The following is a 17,690-nucleotide window of genomic DNA, read 5'->3' as shown; positions in this document are numbered from 1 at the left end:
AGGCTAGCTCCCGGAACCCTGTTCCTCAGCACATCCCCAAGGTCCTCCCTGATTCGGCATTCGAGGTCCCCTTTCTCCTCTTCCTCCACTCCCCTCATTGAGCATCACTGGGAGAGGGAGGGCAGACCCTATTAACTCTTCTGCCTGCCTTGCTTTTCTCATTTCTGTCCATGGAGAGGCGGCCGGCCAGTGGACATTCAGTTGCCCACTATGTTTCAGACATACTCAACCCCTCTGTAGCTGCTACCAAAAGAAAACAAAAACTGTCCCTGCCTTCTGGCAGACAAACAGAGCAAAGAGAAGAAAAATCAAAGCATCTTGGGCACCCAGCCAGTCCTGGAACTGTCAGACAATAGCAGCAGTGTCCTGAGATGGGGGCTGCTCCCAGCTGGGACTCAAACTCAACAACGCCTTCCTCTGGGAAAGCTTTTACCTTTTGTTTTCTCCAGCTCCTTCCTTTCCTTGATGCAGAGGCCGTTCGATGGACTTGTGCAAAGGGAAGGCACAGGAGAGGTTTTTCCTCTGTCTCACTGTCAGGGGTTCTAAGGGCTCCATGGGGAAGGCCAGGCAAGAGTGTACAGGAGGGCTCTGAGACAGTTTAATCAATGCCCTTTACTCCTCCACCCCACTTTCCCTCCCAGCCCGTTTCTGTGGTCAAGGAGCAATCTTCTGGCTCCTTGGGAGACCCAGGCCCTAAGGGGAAGAAAGCTCTGAGAAAGAGGACAAAACCTGAGAACCAGAAGGGCCTTTAACATTCAGTCTAACTTTCTCATTTTGCAGATGGAAACACTCAAGGTCAGAGAGGAGAGAGTGATTTGACCCAAACCAAAAATTACAGAGGACAGATTTTCTTCCACCCAGGCCAGGACTCTGTCTCCAGCACCATCTAGGCCCCACCAATTTAATTTCAGTTCCAAAGGAGACCGTGTTGGGCAGCACCACAGCTCTTTATCCCCACATCCCCCTCAGCCCTGTTGGTTTCAACCACTTCTGCCGGGGCCATTTCAGCTGCTGCCTGATGAGGGCAAACTTTCAGGAGCCTTGTTCTGACCAGTGGGAGCTCCAGGGCTCTCAAGAAGACTGACAGAGGTGGGGATCCCCCAGGGTAGAAACACTCATGGAGTCTCTCACAAGTTCTGTGACTAAGATAGGCAAGATTACTCAAGTAAACTTGTGAGCCTTGAGGTTTTTGAAGCAATGCAAACCCATATTTCAAATAATTCTTTCTAATTACTGCCACCCACAGTGAAGACATCAAGAGAAACCTTTACTTTGATAATTCTAGGAGGTGAAATCTCACCCCAGGAACCACTTTTATCTTCCACCAAACACCTGCAGGTTGTAAAAGCAATACAGGGAGAGAGCAGAGTGAATGTGTGTTTGGGAGCAGGGGTGGTGGAGGGAAGGTGGATAGGCCTCTAGAAGGGCTGTGAAAATGGAAATTTCGTTCCTCAATTATCTGAAGCAGGAGAGTCTGCAGAATTAGGATATAAAGGAGTGCAGCTGGAGGAGAGTCAGACGGAATTTCAAGCCATGATACAGGTTCCTGGCTCTTCCTTCCCAGGTTGGGCAAACCTCGTGAGGTGAGGTGCAGCGGGGTCTGGCTTGGCTCAGACCATGGCTCTTCATGTTCTTATCTCCACTAAAACCTGTGGGAATAGGCTTGTGGGCTAGGCAGGGGCTGCCCCTGCTTCTGTTCAGTCTCCAAGGGATATTAGTTGAACTAGGGGAAATGGCTAGAGGCTGGGAGGAGAGGAAGTGAATGGTGAGCATGGAGGGTGGGGCTGTGGGTGAGGTGGGGGAAGGGGCTGGGAATCTGTATGGTAGGTATGGGAGCAGAGTCCTGGGCTGATGCTCAGGCGTGGCACTGCCAGCAGCTAGGCCTATGGGTCTAGAAAGGCTGATTAGGATAAAGGACTGAAGTACTCCCAGGTCCTTTTAGGTGAGGGATACTTTCAGGACTGGGTTGGGTCAGCCAGTCAGAAAGTAGCCTTCCTAGGAGCTTTACATTGGACAGCTGCTGCCCCCACCTGATACACCTTGGCACACAAGAGTTAGGTCACCGTGTCTGTCCTGTCCCACACACTTGCTCCAGATGATTTTCACCACATGACTCATGAACATACACTGTGTACACCTAGAGCCCACCTGACGTGGAGCTTGGGACTGCTCTACAAGTCTCCAGCATGCCTTTGGAAACCCTTCTTTATTGGGAAATAAATACAGAGTTAAACAGGTGGGCTGGCCAACATCTGTGGCTTTGGAGGCCAAAAGGAAGGAGTCTGACTTGCTCAGAACTCAGATCTCCATGAGCTGGTCATTCCCCACGATCACCTCGTTCACTCGTTTAGCTACAAAAGAAAAGGAAAGAAGTTTTCTGAGAACTGGCAGCAAGATGACATTTCAAACCCAACTGAACTGTTTTTTTGTTGTTGTTGTTGTTTTTTTGAGACAGAGTTTCACTCTTGTCACCCAGGCTGGAGTGCAGTGGCACAATCTTGGCTTACTGCAACCTCCATCTCCCGGGTTCATGCGATTCTCCTGCCTCAGCCTCCTGAGTAGCTGGGATTACAGGCGCCCACCACCACGCCTGGCTAATTTTTGTATTTTTAGTAGAGATGGGGTTTCACCATGTTGGCCAGGCTGGTCTCGAACTCCTGACCTCAGGTGATCCGCCAGCCTCAGCGTCCCAAAGTGCTGGGATTACAGGTATGAGCCACCACGCCCAGCCAAACCCAACTGCTTCTAATTCTGTGTTCACAAAAATTTATTTCTCTACTATTGTGGCTCTGTTCTTGAGAAGCTCTTGGGCATAGGGGTATGAGAGAGAGAGCACCCTCCTATGCAGGAGGATGGGACCAACTTTCTACATACCTGGCTGTGGTGAGGCTTTAAATAGGAGAACTGAAACTGGGTCTTAAAGGGTGAATAGTTTCTCCAGGCAGTGATGGAAAGGAAGATATTCTAGGCTGTTAGAACAGCAAGGGCAGACAGTGAGATGGGAGAAAGGGGACCATGAAATACTGTGGTGTGGCCAGAAGTTAGGAAATGAGGGGATAAGAGTAAGAAATGAGGCTAAAAGGATAAATGAAGATAGTCAAAGAAGAAAGGGCAATACCTCATATATAATATGGAAATAATGACACCTACTGCATAGGGCTGTTGTGAGAATTCAATGAGTTAAAGGTAAGTGAATGCTCAATAAGTTGTGGCTATTATTATTTCTTTTTTTTTTTTTTTGAGACGGAGTCTCGCTCTGTCGCCCAGGCTGGAGTGCAGTGGCGCAATCTCGGCTCACTGCAAGCTCCGCCTCCCGGGTTCACGCCATTCTCCTGCCTCAGCCTCTCCGAGTAGCTGGGACTACAGGCGCCCGCCACCACACCCGGCTAATTTTTTGTATTTTTAGTAGAGACGGGGTTTCACTGTGGTCTCGATCTCCTGACCTCGTGATCCGCCCGCCTCGGCCTCCCAAAGTGCTGGGATTACAAGCATGAGCCACCACGCCCAGCTGGGTATTATTTCTATAAAGGTCAAACCCATAAGGCCCTCCATGACATCTCTGCCTACCTCTCCAGCTTCATTTCCCACTATTCTCCATTTTATTCTCCATTTTACCAATAAGCCATACTGTTTTAATCCCCCTCCCCCCCCTTTTTTTTTTGAGACAGGGTCTTGCTTTGTCACTCAGGCTGGAGTGCAGTGGCGTGATCTTGGCTCCCTGCAACCTCCGCCTCCTGGGTTCAAGTGATTCTCCTGCCTCAGCCTCCCCAGTAGCTGGGACCACAGGCATATGATGCCACACGTGGCTAATTTTTTTTTTTTTGTATTTTTAGTAGAGATGGGGTTTCACCATGTTGGCCAGGCTGGTCTTGAACTCCTGGGCTCAAGTGATCCACCCCGCCTTGGCCTCCCAAAGTGCTGGGATCAGGTGTGAGCCACCGCACTTGGCCCTGTTTCATATCTTTGAACTTTGGCACAAGCCTCTGCCTAGAATGCTTCCCCCTCCATTTTTTCCCATTGCACTCTTACTAACCTGTGTGCCCTAATGTAGCACCTCTAATATGCGATGCCTTCCCTTTTGAACTGTCCATTTCCTGTTTTGTGAAACCACTCTACCTAATACATATCTCTATTCCTAGATCATTATACCATTCTCCTCTACTTCACTATAAGAACATTGAGGCCGGGCGCGGTGGCTCACGCTTGTAATCCCAGCACTTTGGGAGGCCGAGGCGGGCGGATCACGAGGTCAGGAGATCGAGACCACGGTGAAACCCCGTCTCTACTAAAAATACAAAAAAAAAATTAGCTGGGCGTGGTGGCGGGTGCCTGTAGTCCCAGCTACTCGGAGAGGCTGAGGCAGGAGAATGGCGTGAACCCGGGAGGCGGAGCTTGCAGTGAGCCGAGATTGCGCCACTGCACTCCAGCCTGGGCGACAGAGTGAGACTCCGTCTCAAAAACAAAATAAATAAATAAAAAATAAAGAACATTGAGGGCTCTGGGCGCCGTGGCTTATGCCTCTAATCCCAGCACTTTGGGAGGTCGAAGCAGGTGGATCACCTGAGGTCGGGAGTTCAAGACCAGCCTGGCCATGGTGAAACCCCATCTCTACTAAAAATACAAAATTAGCCGGGCATGGTGGCGCATGCCTGTAATCCCAGCTACTCGGGAGGCTGAGGCAGGAGAATCGCTTGAACCCAGGAGGCGGAGGTTGCGGTGAGCTGAGATTGCACCATTACACTCCAGCCTGGGCAACAAGAGTGAAATTCTGTCTCAAAAAACAACAACAACAACAAAAAATAAGAACATTGAGAGGAGAGATGGAACAGTGTAGTTATGATTATATCCCCAGTGTCTAGCATAGCTACTGCCACATGATGATTTTAGAGGTTTTGGGTAATGACAAAGATAGAATATGATCATGAGTGGAGAGCTAAAGCTGAATGGAGATGAAGGTTGGTAGAGAAGTTCAGGAATCATGAAGCTGGAGAGCTGGACAGTTTACTGATGAATATGTTTAAGTTGTCCAAGATGTTATGGACAAGTGAGGCAGAGGAGAGGAAGACTGTTAACCTAGGCTAAAACTCTTAATAAATGTAGGGAAGTACTCTGGAAGCTGACCAATGATGGGGTGAAAGGTAAGAAGAGCTATAGAAAACTTTCAAGGAAAAAGAACTATAGAAAGGAGGCAGTGAGCCAATGGCCTGGAAGGGGCAGGGGGAGCCAGGGAACAGAGACTATATCTGGCATGTTGGGGTTGATGTATTTTCATGGCGATTCAGTAAGTTGGCGTAAACCTATAGGGGCACAACAAGCAGAACTAGGCCAGGCGCGGTGGCTCACTCCTGCAATCCCAGCACTTTGGGAGGCCAAGGTGGGTGGACTGCCTGAGCCCAGGAGTTTGAGACCAGCCTGGGCAATAGTTAGACACCATCTCTACAAGAAATAAAAATATTAGCTGGATGTGGTGGCACATGCCTGTGATCTCAGCTATTCAGGGGCCGGGGTGGGAGGGTGCTTGAGCCCGGGAGGTCAAGGCTACAGTGAGCTGTGACTGTGCCACCTACACTTCAGCCTGGGTGACAGAGCAAGACCCTGTCTCAAAAACACAAAAAACTAAGCAAAGCTAGTGATGCTTGTTCAGGGATGGGAGTAGGGTCCAGTAAATACACTGGAAAATCTTTGGGCTGGAATCAGGTTGGGAAAGATCCCAAGGGGAAAAATACAAGGGAGGATGATAAGTTGGGAAAATAGCAATGGGATAGAAGGGAAAAACGTCACAAATAAAAGCTGCACTGCTGGGAAACTGGAAAGGCTTCCTGCTGGCCAGGAGGATTTGACCTGTGTCAAGAATACATCAACAGCCTGACCTAACCAGGTCTACTTTCATGGTCAAAGAACTGATCACTCTGGCCACAGGGAAGAGATCCAAGTTCTGTCACTGACTGTAAGAAGAGACTCAGATGAAGCATGCTTTTAGCAGTTAGTGTTTTTTTTTTTTTTGAATGGAGTCTTGCTCTGTTGCCCAGGCTGGAGTGCAGTGGTATGATCTCTGCTCACTGCAACCTCCGCCTCCCAGGTTCAAGTGATTCTCCTGCCTCAGCCTCCCAAGTAGCTGAGATTACAAGTGTGTGCCATCATGCACAGCTAATTTTTGTATTTTTAGTAGAGATGAGGTTTCATCATGTTGGCTGGGCTGGTCTCGAACTCCTGACCTCAAGTGATCCACTCGCCTTGTGGATCCCAAAGTGCTGGGACTACAGGTGTGAGCTACCGCCTCTGTACCCGGCCATTTTTTAGGTTTTGACTGTTAGCTGTAGCAATTCTACTGCTTGAGAAGGTCAAATATGGCTGTTAGTATTTTTGCCAGAGATAACCAGTGAGGGTATTGGGATGGGGTGAGGAAAGTCAGAGTTGTTATAAAATGGCTTGTTTTCTTGTTGGTGCTAGAAGAGGGTAGGGATGCCTACACTGAGTTATGAGCCATATTTTTGGGGAAAAAGACTGCTATGGATGTGGTGACTTTGGAGCATGAAAATGATTAGAATTTGGAGAGGAGACTGCATTCTTTTTTTTTTTTTTTTTTGAGATGGAGTTTTGCTCTTGTCGCCTAAGCTGGAGTGCGATGGCGCGATCTCGGCTCACCACAACCTCTGCCTTCCAGGTTCAGGCAATTCTTCTGCCTCAGCCTCCCAAGTAGCTGGGATCACAGGCATGCACCACCACACCCGGCTAATTTTTTGTATTTTTAGTAGAGATGGGGTTTCTCCATGTCGGTCTGGCTGGTCTCGAACTCTCGATCACAGGTGATCCACCCGCCTCAGCCTCCCAAAGTGCTGGGATTACAGGCATGAGCCACCGCACCTGGGTGAGACTGCATTATTTCTTAGGATGAACGTTTTTTCCTGAAACCCCTTCATGTGAGGAAGACTGACGGAAGACTTTGCCATCTATTGAGCTCTTTGCTGGTAAGGACGTGAATTACTGGTGTTTGCCTAGGTCACCTAGAGTAACAAGTCTTGGGTGCTGCACTGATGGCTAGGAGCTTGCTTTCACCTTATGGCTCAGTCTCAAAAAAAAAAAAAAAAAGAAGAAGTAATAGTGGAAAAAGGCAACTGGCCAGGGAGTTCCTGTGGCAGGAGGGCACTGACCACTGTGCTGGATGTACTGGAACTTCCAGCAGAGGACAGAGAGAAGGAAGTGGTGGGTTGTCCAGTTTGGAGCCCAGACAAGGTGACTTCCCTGGCCAGCCCTCCTTCAGCAGGACCATTAAAGGGTCTCTTTGCTAAAAGGTGGACACATAGTGTTAATTAAAGCCAGAAAGCCCAGGAGTTTATGAAGCCCATCTCATGATGATTGCAACCATCTCACAGAGGCCTTTCTTGGAATCCTAACTTTATACCCTGAAATCCCCCAAAATATGTTTCACGGATCCAACATTCATTCATTCACTCTTTTCCTCGTCTGAGCATTTACCATAAATCAGGACCTGTTCTGAGAGCTAGGGATGCATATAGTTATGAGACAATCGACCTTGAGGATCTTTTTTTTTTTTTTGCTCAGCTCACTGCGGCCTCCGCCTCCTGGGTTCCAGCAATTCTCCTGCCTCAGCCTCCCAGGTAACTGGGATTACAGGCTTGCACTACCACACTCGGCTACTTTTTGTATTTTTAGTAGAGACAGGGTTTCACCATGTTGGTCAGGCTGGTTTCAAACTCCTGACCTCAGGTGATCCGCCCACTTCAGCCTCCCAAAGTGCTGGGATTACAGGTGTGAGCCACCATGCCCGGCTGACCTTGAGGATCTTAGTAGGGAAGGCTGATTCATGGATAATTGCCATGGCTTGTGAAACATACTTTAATAAAGGTGTGGCAAAGCTCAAGGACACAGTGAAAGGAATGTGTAGTTCTGCTATGGGGAGTCATGGGAAGAGTCAGAGGAGGTCCTACAAAGGAGAAAACACTTGGTCGGAGTCTTCAAGAGAGGAAATCTAGAGAGACCACATGTAAAAGCATGGAGAGGTATAATGGCACGGTATGTATGAGGAATTCTAAGTCTTTTGGTACACTCAAGGAGTAGTGCATACACCTGTCATTTAATTATATGTAATTCTCACAATTCTCCAAGGTAGCTATTATTGTCCCAATTGTCTAATTAAGAAAATGTGGGGCTGGGCGCAGTGGCTCACACCTGTAATCTCAGCACTTTGGGAAAGTGAGGTGGGTGGCTTGCTTGAGGCCAGGAGTTCAAGACCAGCCTGGGTGACATTGCAAAACCCTGTCTCTACTAAAAACACAAAAATTAGCCAAGGGTGGTGGTGTGCCCCTGTAGTCTCAGCTGCCTGGGAGGCTGAGGCACAAGAATCACCTGGATCCAGGAGGAGGAGGCTGCAGTGAGCTGAGATAGCACTAATGTACTCCAGCCTAGGCGACAGACCAAGACTCTGTCTCAAAAAATAAAAATAAAAATAAAAATAAAGGAAAATCCGAGGGCTTAATGATTAAAAATTTAACTTGGTGCACAGCCACTAAGTTGAGTTGAGATGTGAACCCAGGTCTGTTTGATTCTAAAGCCCAAAAGGAAGGCATCTGACTTTAAAAAAGGGAAGGGGGAGGAAATGGAAGAAGGAAATGATGTGGCGTCTGCAGAGTTGGTAGGGTTAATTCCTTCAGCAACTCGCCTCCCCACCTTATTTTAGGTTTAGGAATAATACCAAAAGCAATCAGTCATTTTAATTTTTATTATTATTTTTAAGACAGGGTCTCCCTCTGTCACCCAAGCTAGAGTGCAGTGGTGCGATCTCAGCTCACTGCAGCCTTGACCTCTCAGGCTCAAGCAATCCTCCTGCCTCAGCCTCTTGAGTAGCTGGGACAACACGTGCGTGCCACTGTGCCTGGCTAATTTTTAATTTTTTTGTAGAGATGGGTTCCTGCTATGTTGTCTAGGCTCAAGCGATCCTCACATTTCAGCCTCCCAAAGTGTTGGGATTATTGGCATGAGCCACTGTGCCTCGCCTTCAAGAATCACTGTACAGTACTGGTGCCAACCTGGGCCATTAGATCCATTGGTATGTTTTCAAGGATTTGAGATTAAGGGTGCATACATGTATAAGCTTATCTATAAGATTAATTCCTAGAAATGAAACTGTTAAGTCAAAATTAAAAAATTTGACAGTGATGCCAGGCACGGTGGCTCACGCCTGTAATCCCAGCACTTTGGGAGGCTGAGGCGGGCGGATCACCTGAGGTCAGGAGTTCGCAACCAGCCCGACCAACATGGAGAAACCCGTCTCTACTAAAAATACAAAAAATTAGCCGGGCGTGGTGGCACATGTCTGTAATTCCAGCTACTCGGGAGACTGAGGCAGGAGAATCGCTTGAAGCCAGGAGGCAGAGGTTTCAGTGAGCCGAGATTGCGCCACTGCACACCAGCCTGGGCAACAAGAGCGAAACTCCGAAAAAAAAAAAAAAAATTGACAGTGATGTCAACTGCTCTCCAAAGATGGCTTTATCAATTTATGTTCTCGCCCGCAGTGTACGTATGTGCTTGTTTCCCACATCCTCACCAGCCTTTGGCATTATCAGTGCTGGTGTGAGAAGTAAAAATGGAATCTGTGATTGTAATCTGGCTTACCTTTGGCTTCAATCCTCTGGCCACTTCCAATCAAGCAGTCCTTGATGTCTGCACCCTTCTCGATCACAGCATTGTGGCAGATGACACTGCCTTGGATGTTGCTTCTGTAACACAGTAGCAAAGTTAGGGAGGACCCAGGGCTCGCATCACCATCCTCGTTACTATTGGTTGGGGGTTCTGGCTCCTCCCTAGGCCAGGAACAAATGGGCAGTCTAGTTAATGGCTACCTGCCTCAAGTTATCAGTGGAAGACAGAATGGTAAGCCAAGGGAGGACCTGGCTTCAGAGAAATCCAGATTTGGGACTATGCTCATAACGATCTTTCTCTAAGGCCTGAAAAGAAGATATTCTGACTTCAGTTCCTTTTTCCTTTTTTTTTTTTTTTGAGACAGGGTCTCACTGTGTCACTGGGGCTGGAGTGCAGTGGTGTGATCACAGCTCACTGCAGCCTCTAAAACTCCTGGGTTCAAGTGATCCTCCCACCTCAACCTGTAGCTGGGACTACAGGTGCACACCACCATGCCTGGCTAATTACTTCAGTTCTTTAGGATACCAGAACCTAGAGGTCTAAATTCTATCCAACCTCTTCTTTGGTCTGGGTGTGGTCCTTAGGCTGACCCATCACTGCTGCTTCTCATCTGGGAATATATACCAAATTTCATTTGAGGCTCAGAAAACACAAATCCTCCTAGGAGATCAACTCTGGAAACAATGGGCTCCCCACACTTTCACCACAGACTCTGGTTAAGCAAAGCCGTACTCATTCAAAAAAAAATTTTTTTTTTTTTTTTTTTTTTTTTTTTTGAGACGGAGTCTGTCTCTGTCGCCCAGGCTGGAGTGCAGTGGCGCGATCTTGGCTCACTACAGCCTCCACCTCCTGGGTTCAAGCAATTCTCCTGCCTCAGCCTCCCAAGTAGCTGGGACTACAGGGCCACAACATCTGGCTATTTTTTGTATTTTTAGTACAGATAGGGTTTCACCATGTTGGCCGGGATAGTCTTGAACTCCTGGCCTCAAGTGATCCACCCGCCTCGGCCTCCCAATGTGCTGGGATTACAGGAGTGAGCCACCGTGCCTGGCTTAAACAATTTTTTAAGAGATAAGGTATCATTATGTTGCCCAGGCTGGCCTCGAATTTGAGCTCAAGCAATTCTCCTGCTTCAGCCTCCCAAGTCTCTGGGATTACAGGTGCCCATCACTATGCCTGGCTAAAAAGGATTTTTTAAAAGCCAACTCCATTCCACATAAAAGACTACTCCAGACCCTAAAGCATACCCCAAGAGCAGCACCACTTGCTCATAGCATTTAAGTGTATTTAAAAAGCATCCTCCTAGGCCATATGTGTTGGCTCACCCCTGTAATACCAGTACTTTGGGAGGCTGAGGTGGAAGGATCACTTGGGCCCAGGAGTTCAAGACCAGCTTGGGCAGCATTGTGAGACTCTATCTCTACACAAAATAAAAAAGCTAGCTGTGCATGGTGGTGCATCCTGTAGTACCAGTTATTCAGGAGGCTGAGGCAGGAGGATCGCTTAAGCAAAGGAGGTAGAGGCTGCGGTGAACTGTGATTGCACCACTGCACTCTAGCCTGGGTGATAGAGGGAGATCTTGTCACAAACAGAGCATCTTCTTGGCTCTTAAAGACTGCCAGGTTGGAGGAAAGGTCCTTTTGAAAATTATGACTAACTTGGCTGGGTGCAGTGGCTCATGCCTGTAATCCCAGCACTTTGGGAGGCCGAGGCAGGTGAATCACCTGAAGTCAGGAGTTTGAGACCAGCCTTGGCCAACATGGTGAAACCCCACCTCTACTAAAAATACGAAAATTAGCCAGGCATGGTGGTGTGCACCTGTGATCCCAGCTACTCAGCAGGCTGAGGCAGGAGAATCAATTGAACCTGGGAGGCGGAGGCTGCAGTGAGCCGAGATTGCACCATTGCACTCCAGCCTGGGCGACAAGAGTGAAACTCTATCTCAAAAAAAAAAAAAAAAAAGAAATTTATAACTAACCTTTATTGTACATCTACTCTATGCCAGGTATTGTGCTAAATATATACTCTCTGTACATTATAGGGGTGACTTTTACAAATCTAGTAATTTCTTTTTTCTTTCTTTTTTTTTTTTTTTTTGAGACAGAGTCTTGCTCTGTCGCCCAGGCTGGAGTACAGTGGCACAATCTCGGCTCACTGCAAGCTCCGCCTCCCGGGTTCACGCCATTCTCCTGCCTCAGGCTCTCCGAGTAGCTGGGACTACAGGCGCTCGCCACCATGCCCGGCTAATTTTTTTTTATTTTTAGTAGAGACGGGGTTTCACCATGGTCTCGATCTCCTGACCTCGTGATCCGCCCGCCTCGGCCTCCCAAAGTGCTGGGATTACAAGCGTGAGTCACCGCGCCCGGCCTTTTTTTTTTTGAGACAGAGTCTCGCTCTGTCACTCAGGCTGGAGTGCAATGGCGCGATCTCAGTTCACTGCAACCTCTGCCTCCCGGGTTCAAGCAATTCTCCTGCCTCAGCCTCCCAAGTAGCTGGGATTACAGGTGCCCGCCACCACGCCTGGCTAATTTTTTGTATTTTTAGTAGAGGCAGGGTTTCGTCATGTTGGCCGGGCTGGTCTCCAACTCCTGACCTCAGGTGTTCCAGCCTTCTTTTTTTTTTGAGATGAAGTCTTGCTCTGTCCCCCAGACTGGAGTGCGGTGGTGCGATCTGCCTCAAGTAAACCTCAAGTGATCTGCCTGCCTCAGCCTCCCAAAGTGTTAGGATTACAGGCGTGAGCCACCTCGCCTGGCCACAAATCTAGTAATTTCTTTTTTTTGAGACAAGGTCTCACTTTGTCACCCAGGCTGGAGTGCAGTGGTGTGATCTTGACTCACTGCAGCCTCCATCTCCTGGGCTCAAGTGATCCTTCTGCTTCAGCCCCCCAAGCAGCTGAGACTATAGCATGAGCCATCATGCCTGGCTAACAAATCCAGTAATTTCATCTGAAAATCACCTGAGCCGTGTAAAAAATAACAAATAAAGCCACCCTCAGTGTCCTGGCCCCCATCAATTATTTTGGTAGGTGTTGGATAGGAGCTTAATGTATTTAACTAGAAGAAAACCCTTCCTAGATGATTCTAGGAGTACTATTTTTATCTCTGATGCAGTAAAAAAGAGCAACCACATTTTGCAGATGAGGTAACAGATTTAGAGGAGTTAAACCATTCACCCAAAACCATATAACTGCTAGTAACAGATTTAAATCTAGGTCTGCCTGACTTCAGAATCCATAATTTAATCATAATGCAATACAAAGAAATTAAGAAAAGACTAGAAGGGACCTAGAACTGCCTTATTCTGAGCTGATATGGCTCAGTGGAAGAAGCTTTTTCCTAACAAGGGGATATTCAGTACCCCTGAGTCAGAAATGGGAAGAGAAAAAATGGGCAGCTGGAAGGGAGAAGGAGGAGGATAGACAGGGTGTAAGCACCCTTCTAACAAAACAAAACTAAGGAAAAATTCCCAACCCAAGAGGCATGAGGGGGTGGGAAAGGGGACATTCCAAGGACTAGAAACACTGATACACAGACCATTAAAAAAGATTCTTCCCAAATGCCAAAACTTAGTAAAATGCAAAAAGAAATACTAGCACTTTATGGCATTTCAGAGTCTTCTTTATCTCTGTTCTCCTAGGAGGTTAAAGCCTTTTGGAAAGTAGCAAAAGGCCAAAACCACAGCATCTCTGTGGTGTAGGCTAGAGATGGGCAGAGACAGCACTGGTTTGCCCTTTGGCAGCCTTGGGATACACTCAGTGGGTGGGCTTTAAGAGAGCTTCCATAACTTTCCAACTTGCCTAATGCAAAGCAGTCCAGTAAGCAGTTAGGGTGGTTCCTGCTTTTTGGGGAAAATTCCTCCAAAAGCGGTAATAAGGAAGTATAGAAAGCTTTAGATACAGAGGCTCCTGGGACAGAGCTGCCTTTCAGTTGGCTACTAGTTTATCATGGAAAAGTCTTATTTCTTTTTCCAAGGTGGTAGTAGGGGTATGCTTCCTACTTAGTCGTAAGAGCCAAAGAACGTATGCTCTGAAGCTAGGCAAGAGGTAAACATAGTCAGCAGACGAGAAGCAGCCAACAGGAACTCAAGCAGCCATAATTAGAGACAATTAAATGTCTATTTTGGAATCTGGGATATAAGTGGGAGAGATTTCTGGAAGGAAGAGACAAGAATAACTGAGGTCAGATTTCCATAGCAATAAACAGCCTGGTTTTCCTTAGGCTTAGTGGATCTGATTGGGGTCTTCAGGAACCTCCCATATTGCCTGTCTCATCCAGTTGATGTGTAACTCTTTCTGAGACACATAAACCACTGCTGTGGAGCCTGCAGATATGATAGGGAAAGTGGGGTGACCGATGGAAAGCTGTGGGCTCTCCTGAGGCTCCTGGTAAGTGGATCTATAGAAGGCTTTGAGATGAATACCTGACAACAGCTTACTGGGTGTGAAGCTCTTTTCTGACCATTTGTATCCTCAATTGTTCCCCAGTATTATTGTGCAGCCCAAATCACCTCCAATAGCAAGGCTGAGGTACTTTGGAAAAACTTCAACCCAACACAGCTTTTCCCCATCCAAGAAGAAACTCCAGGATCAAGGACTTTACTGGGAGTGTATCTGTTCATGCTACAGGGAATGGAAAGATAAGACTCTATCAAACAAGCCCTCTCCAGGTTGCCAATTGGCAGCAAGGACTCTGTCTTTTCTGTTTAGTGCCTAAGGAGAGAGAAGAGGTGAGTTCCTATAGTCCAACAAAAAAACTTGCTCCAGACTAGAACTACAGCTTCTGCATCCTAGTTTTAACTCTCAGGTTGGCACGAAGCACTCTGCTGTGCGAATGTCTAGCTGTGTTCTCTAAGACGCTGCTCAGTGATGGCTAAGACTAATGAAGACTTGGTCCTCATTTCTCCTTGGTGGGTTCAAATTTCAAGCACAGAGGCAGGCTTTGCAAAACTACTCTGAAAACTGTAATGCTTCAGTGGAAAGGAGGCCATGAGAAAAACAGAGTACTACAGTAAGATCACTGCTTGGCCAGGCACACCACACTATGCTATGTTGTGGCCTATCACCTGAGGAAGAAGGCTGACTGAGAAGCAAGAGTGCCTCCAAATTCTTGCTCCTCTTCTGGCTTTAGGTAGGACTTTCTTCAGTTATTTCAAGGGAGGAAAGGGAACTCACATATATCTAACGTCTGATACATCTCAGTCATTATATAAAGCACTTTATACTCATTTTATTATTATTTTTTGAGATGGAGTCTCACACTGTTGCCCGGACTGGAGTGCAGTGGCATGATCTCGGCTCACTGCGATTCTCCTGCCTCAGCCTTCCAAGTAGCTGGAATTACAGGCATCTGCCACCATGCCCGGCTAATTTTTTGTATTTTTAGTAGAGATGGGTTTCACTATGTTGACCAGGCTGGTCTCGAACGCCTGACCTCATGATCTACCCGCCTTGGCCTCCCAAAGTGCTGGGATTACAGGCATGAGCCACTGCACCCAGCCTACACTCACTTTATAACTGAATCCTTTCAGCAAACTTGCAGGGATGGTGGTATTTATTCCAATTTTTACAGAGAAAATTGAGATTCACAGATGTTAGGCAATGTGCCCAGGCCTAAAGTGACACTCCAGTGTATCACGGGCTCCTGCCTCAGCTATTGACTTACAGAATATTCGGCAAAGAGCCATGAAACTTCTCAGTAACTCTGAGGATGGGCAGGTTCTTTTCTTTTTTGAATATTAGTTGACAGGCTTTCTAAACTACTCATGACCCTGGGGGAAGAAAAGGGAATGAAACTGAAGATATGTGTAGCTTTTCTAGGCATGTGACTAAGGTCTGCTTTAGGCCAACTCAACACTTTGGCCCAAAGATTATGGCTGAGTCACCCATATCTCTCTAGGTACTGGGAGCCTCCTAACCTAAGCCCTTCTAAGCTGGTCCAAGTATCTCTCTAGAGAAAGAATCATGTGTTATTTTTATTAAAAGTTATATTTTATTATTTATAATTTAAAACAATTTTTTTTTGGTAGAGATGGAATTTTGCTACGTTGCCCAGGCTGGTCTCAAACTCCTGGCCTCAAGTGATCCTTCTGTCTCAGCCTTCAAAGTGTTGGGATTACATGTGTGAACCACTGCATCTGGCAACCATGTATTATTTTTAATGAAATATTTTAAGTATAGAAAAAAACCTAGAGAATAATATAAAGAACGCCTGTGTATCCACCAAACAGCTTAAGAAACAAACAATCCAACTTGCTAAGCATCTTTCTTTCATCCTGTTTCCTTCCTTCTTCCACCAGGGTATTCATTATTTGACTGTGGTGTTTATTGTTCCTAAGTATTTTTACTACATATATTAAACATACAATATTGTTTTTAATGTTTTAAAATTGTACATACATGTTACCATTCTCTGTGTATCCTTCTGCAACTTGCTTTCCCCTCTTCAACATTATATTTGTGATTTATCCAGGTTAATTCAGGTAATGATATGTAATACTTGAAGAAATGATCTTACCTTTTCCCTGTTTCTGGTCACTCTTCCTCTTGGGTCCTCTAGATTAAAATGTACTGGCTCCAGTGAGCAGGCTGAAAATTTCCTCCTTTTAGTTCTGTATGCCCCCCTTCACCATATAAGATTTAGTGGTGAGAAATGGCTCCCTCCTAAGAAATCTAAGTCCTTATATTCCCTAAGCAGAGGCTAGGGAGTTTAGGGGAAATCAAAGCAAAGATGTAACGGCCTTAAAGAGTCAAGGTGCAGAATTCTTCATCTAAGAAGATGGGTTTAGTGCAAATGGTTCAAAGGCAGGGAATGAACCAAAAGCCATTAGGAGCCCCTTTAATCCAGGGGATCTTCCCAAAGTGTCATAATTTGGTGTTTTCAAGAGTATGACAGAAGTGCTGGGCATGGTGGCTCATGCCTGTTATCCCAGCATTTTGGGAGGCTGAGGTGGGTGGATCACCTGTGGTCAGGAGTTCAAGACCAGCCTGGCCAACATAGCAAACCCCGTCTACTAAAAATACAAAAATTAGCCTGGTGTGGTGGTGTGTGCCTGTAGTCCCAGCTACTTGGGAGGCTGAGGTGGGAGGATAGCTTGAACCCAGGAGGCAGAGGTTGCAGTGAGCCAAGATCATGCCACTGCACTCCAGCCTGGGTGACACAGCAAGACTCTGTCTCCAAAAAGAATTCTTTTAACAATTATGTTCTTTTCTGCAACTCTAATTACCTCTAATTAGACTTATATTTAAGAGGATTCACTTTTATACCTTAAACTATCCATTTTCATTTCTTCCTTGGCTATATTATGTCTTCAAGTAGAGTTTTCCAGAGGATGACACATGTCCTGAGCCCTGGAATACTTCTGATGCATTTACATAGCAACCATAACTGGCTACAGGATTCTTTTGTGTTTTCTTTCCTTGTAGGGATGAAATATGGAAGGTTATAAGATTCTTAGGTCACAAATGTTTCCCTTCTAAATTCTCTAAATGTTGTTTCACTGTCTTCTGGCCTGAAATGTTATCACAGAAAAGTCTGAAGCCAGGCTGGGCGTGGTGGCTTACACCTGTAATCCCAGCACTTTGGGAGGCCAAGGCAGGAGGATCACTTGAGGTCAAGAGTTCGAGACTAGCCTGATCCAACACGGTGAAACCCCGTCTCTACTAAAAATACAAAAATTAGCTGGGTGTAGTGGTGCACGCCTATAACCCCAGCTACTTGGGAGGCTGAGGCAGGAGAATTGCTTGAACCTGGGAGGTGGAGGTTGCAGTGAGCTGAAATTGTCACTGCACTCCAGCCTGGGCAACAGAGTGAGACTCTGTCTTAAAAAAAAAAGAAAAGAAATGTGTGAAGCCAGCCTGATTTTCTCCCGTCTATGTGGCCTCATGTTTTTTCTTTCAGTTCTGCATGCCTTGGTATTTTGAAAAAAGGATGTTTGATGTTTCTTCTTTGGTTCACCCATGTTCCCATTCCTTCTCTCTTTATGTTGAATCTTTGTGTTCTCTTTGGATTTAATCTAAATTTCACTGTATCTGG

General features: G+C 46.6%; 1 protein-coding gene across 1 annotated transcript in view; it reads right to left on the bottom strand.

The window, feature by feature from the left end:
• Window positions 1-2,187: 2,187 nt before the first annotated feature.
• The window catches only part of EIF2B3 (eukaryotic translation initiation factor 2B subunit gamma), a 137,316-nt gene continuing 121,813 nt past the window's right edge, over window positions 2,188-17,690 (bottom strand). The window contains exons 11-12 of the mRNA XM_055254581.2: window positions 9,634-9,737; window positions 2,188-2,351 (exon numbers count right to left, since the gene is read on the bottom strand). Of these exons, the coding sequence (XP_055110556.1) occupies window positions 2,299-2,351; window positions 9,634-9,737 (157 nt within the window). The 3' untranslated portion in view covers window positions 2,188-2,298. The remainder of the gene's footprint in view (window positions 2,352-9,633; window positions 9,738-17,690) is intronic.

This window comes from Symphalangus syndactylus, chromosome 12 (assembly GCF_028878055.3).
Source record: "Symphalangus syndactylus isolate Jambi chromosome 12, NHGRI_mSymSyn1-v2.1_pri, whole genome shotgun sequence".
Classification (NCBI taxonomy): domain Eukaryota; kingdom Metazoa; phylum Chordata; class Mammalia; order Primates; family Hylobatidae; genus Symphalangus; species Symphalangus syndactylus.
This window is presented reverse-complemented; position numbering and strand designations above follow the sequence as displayed.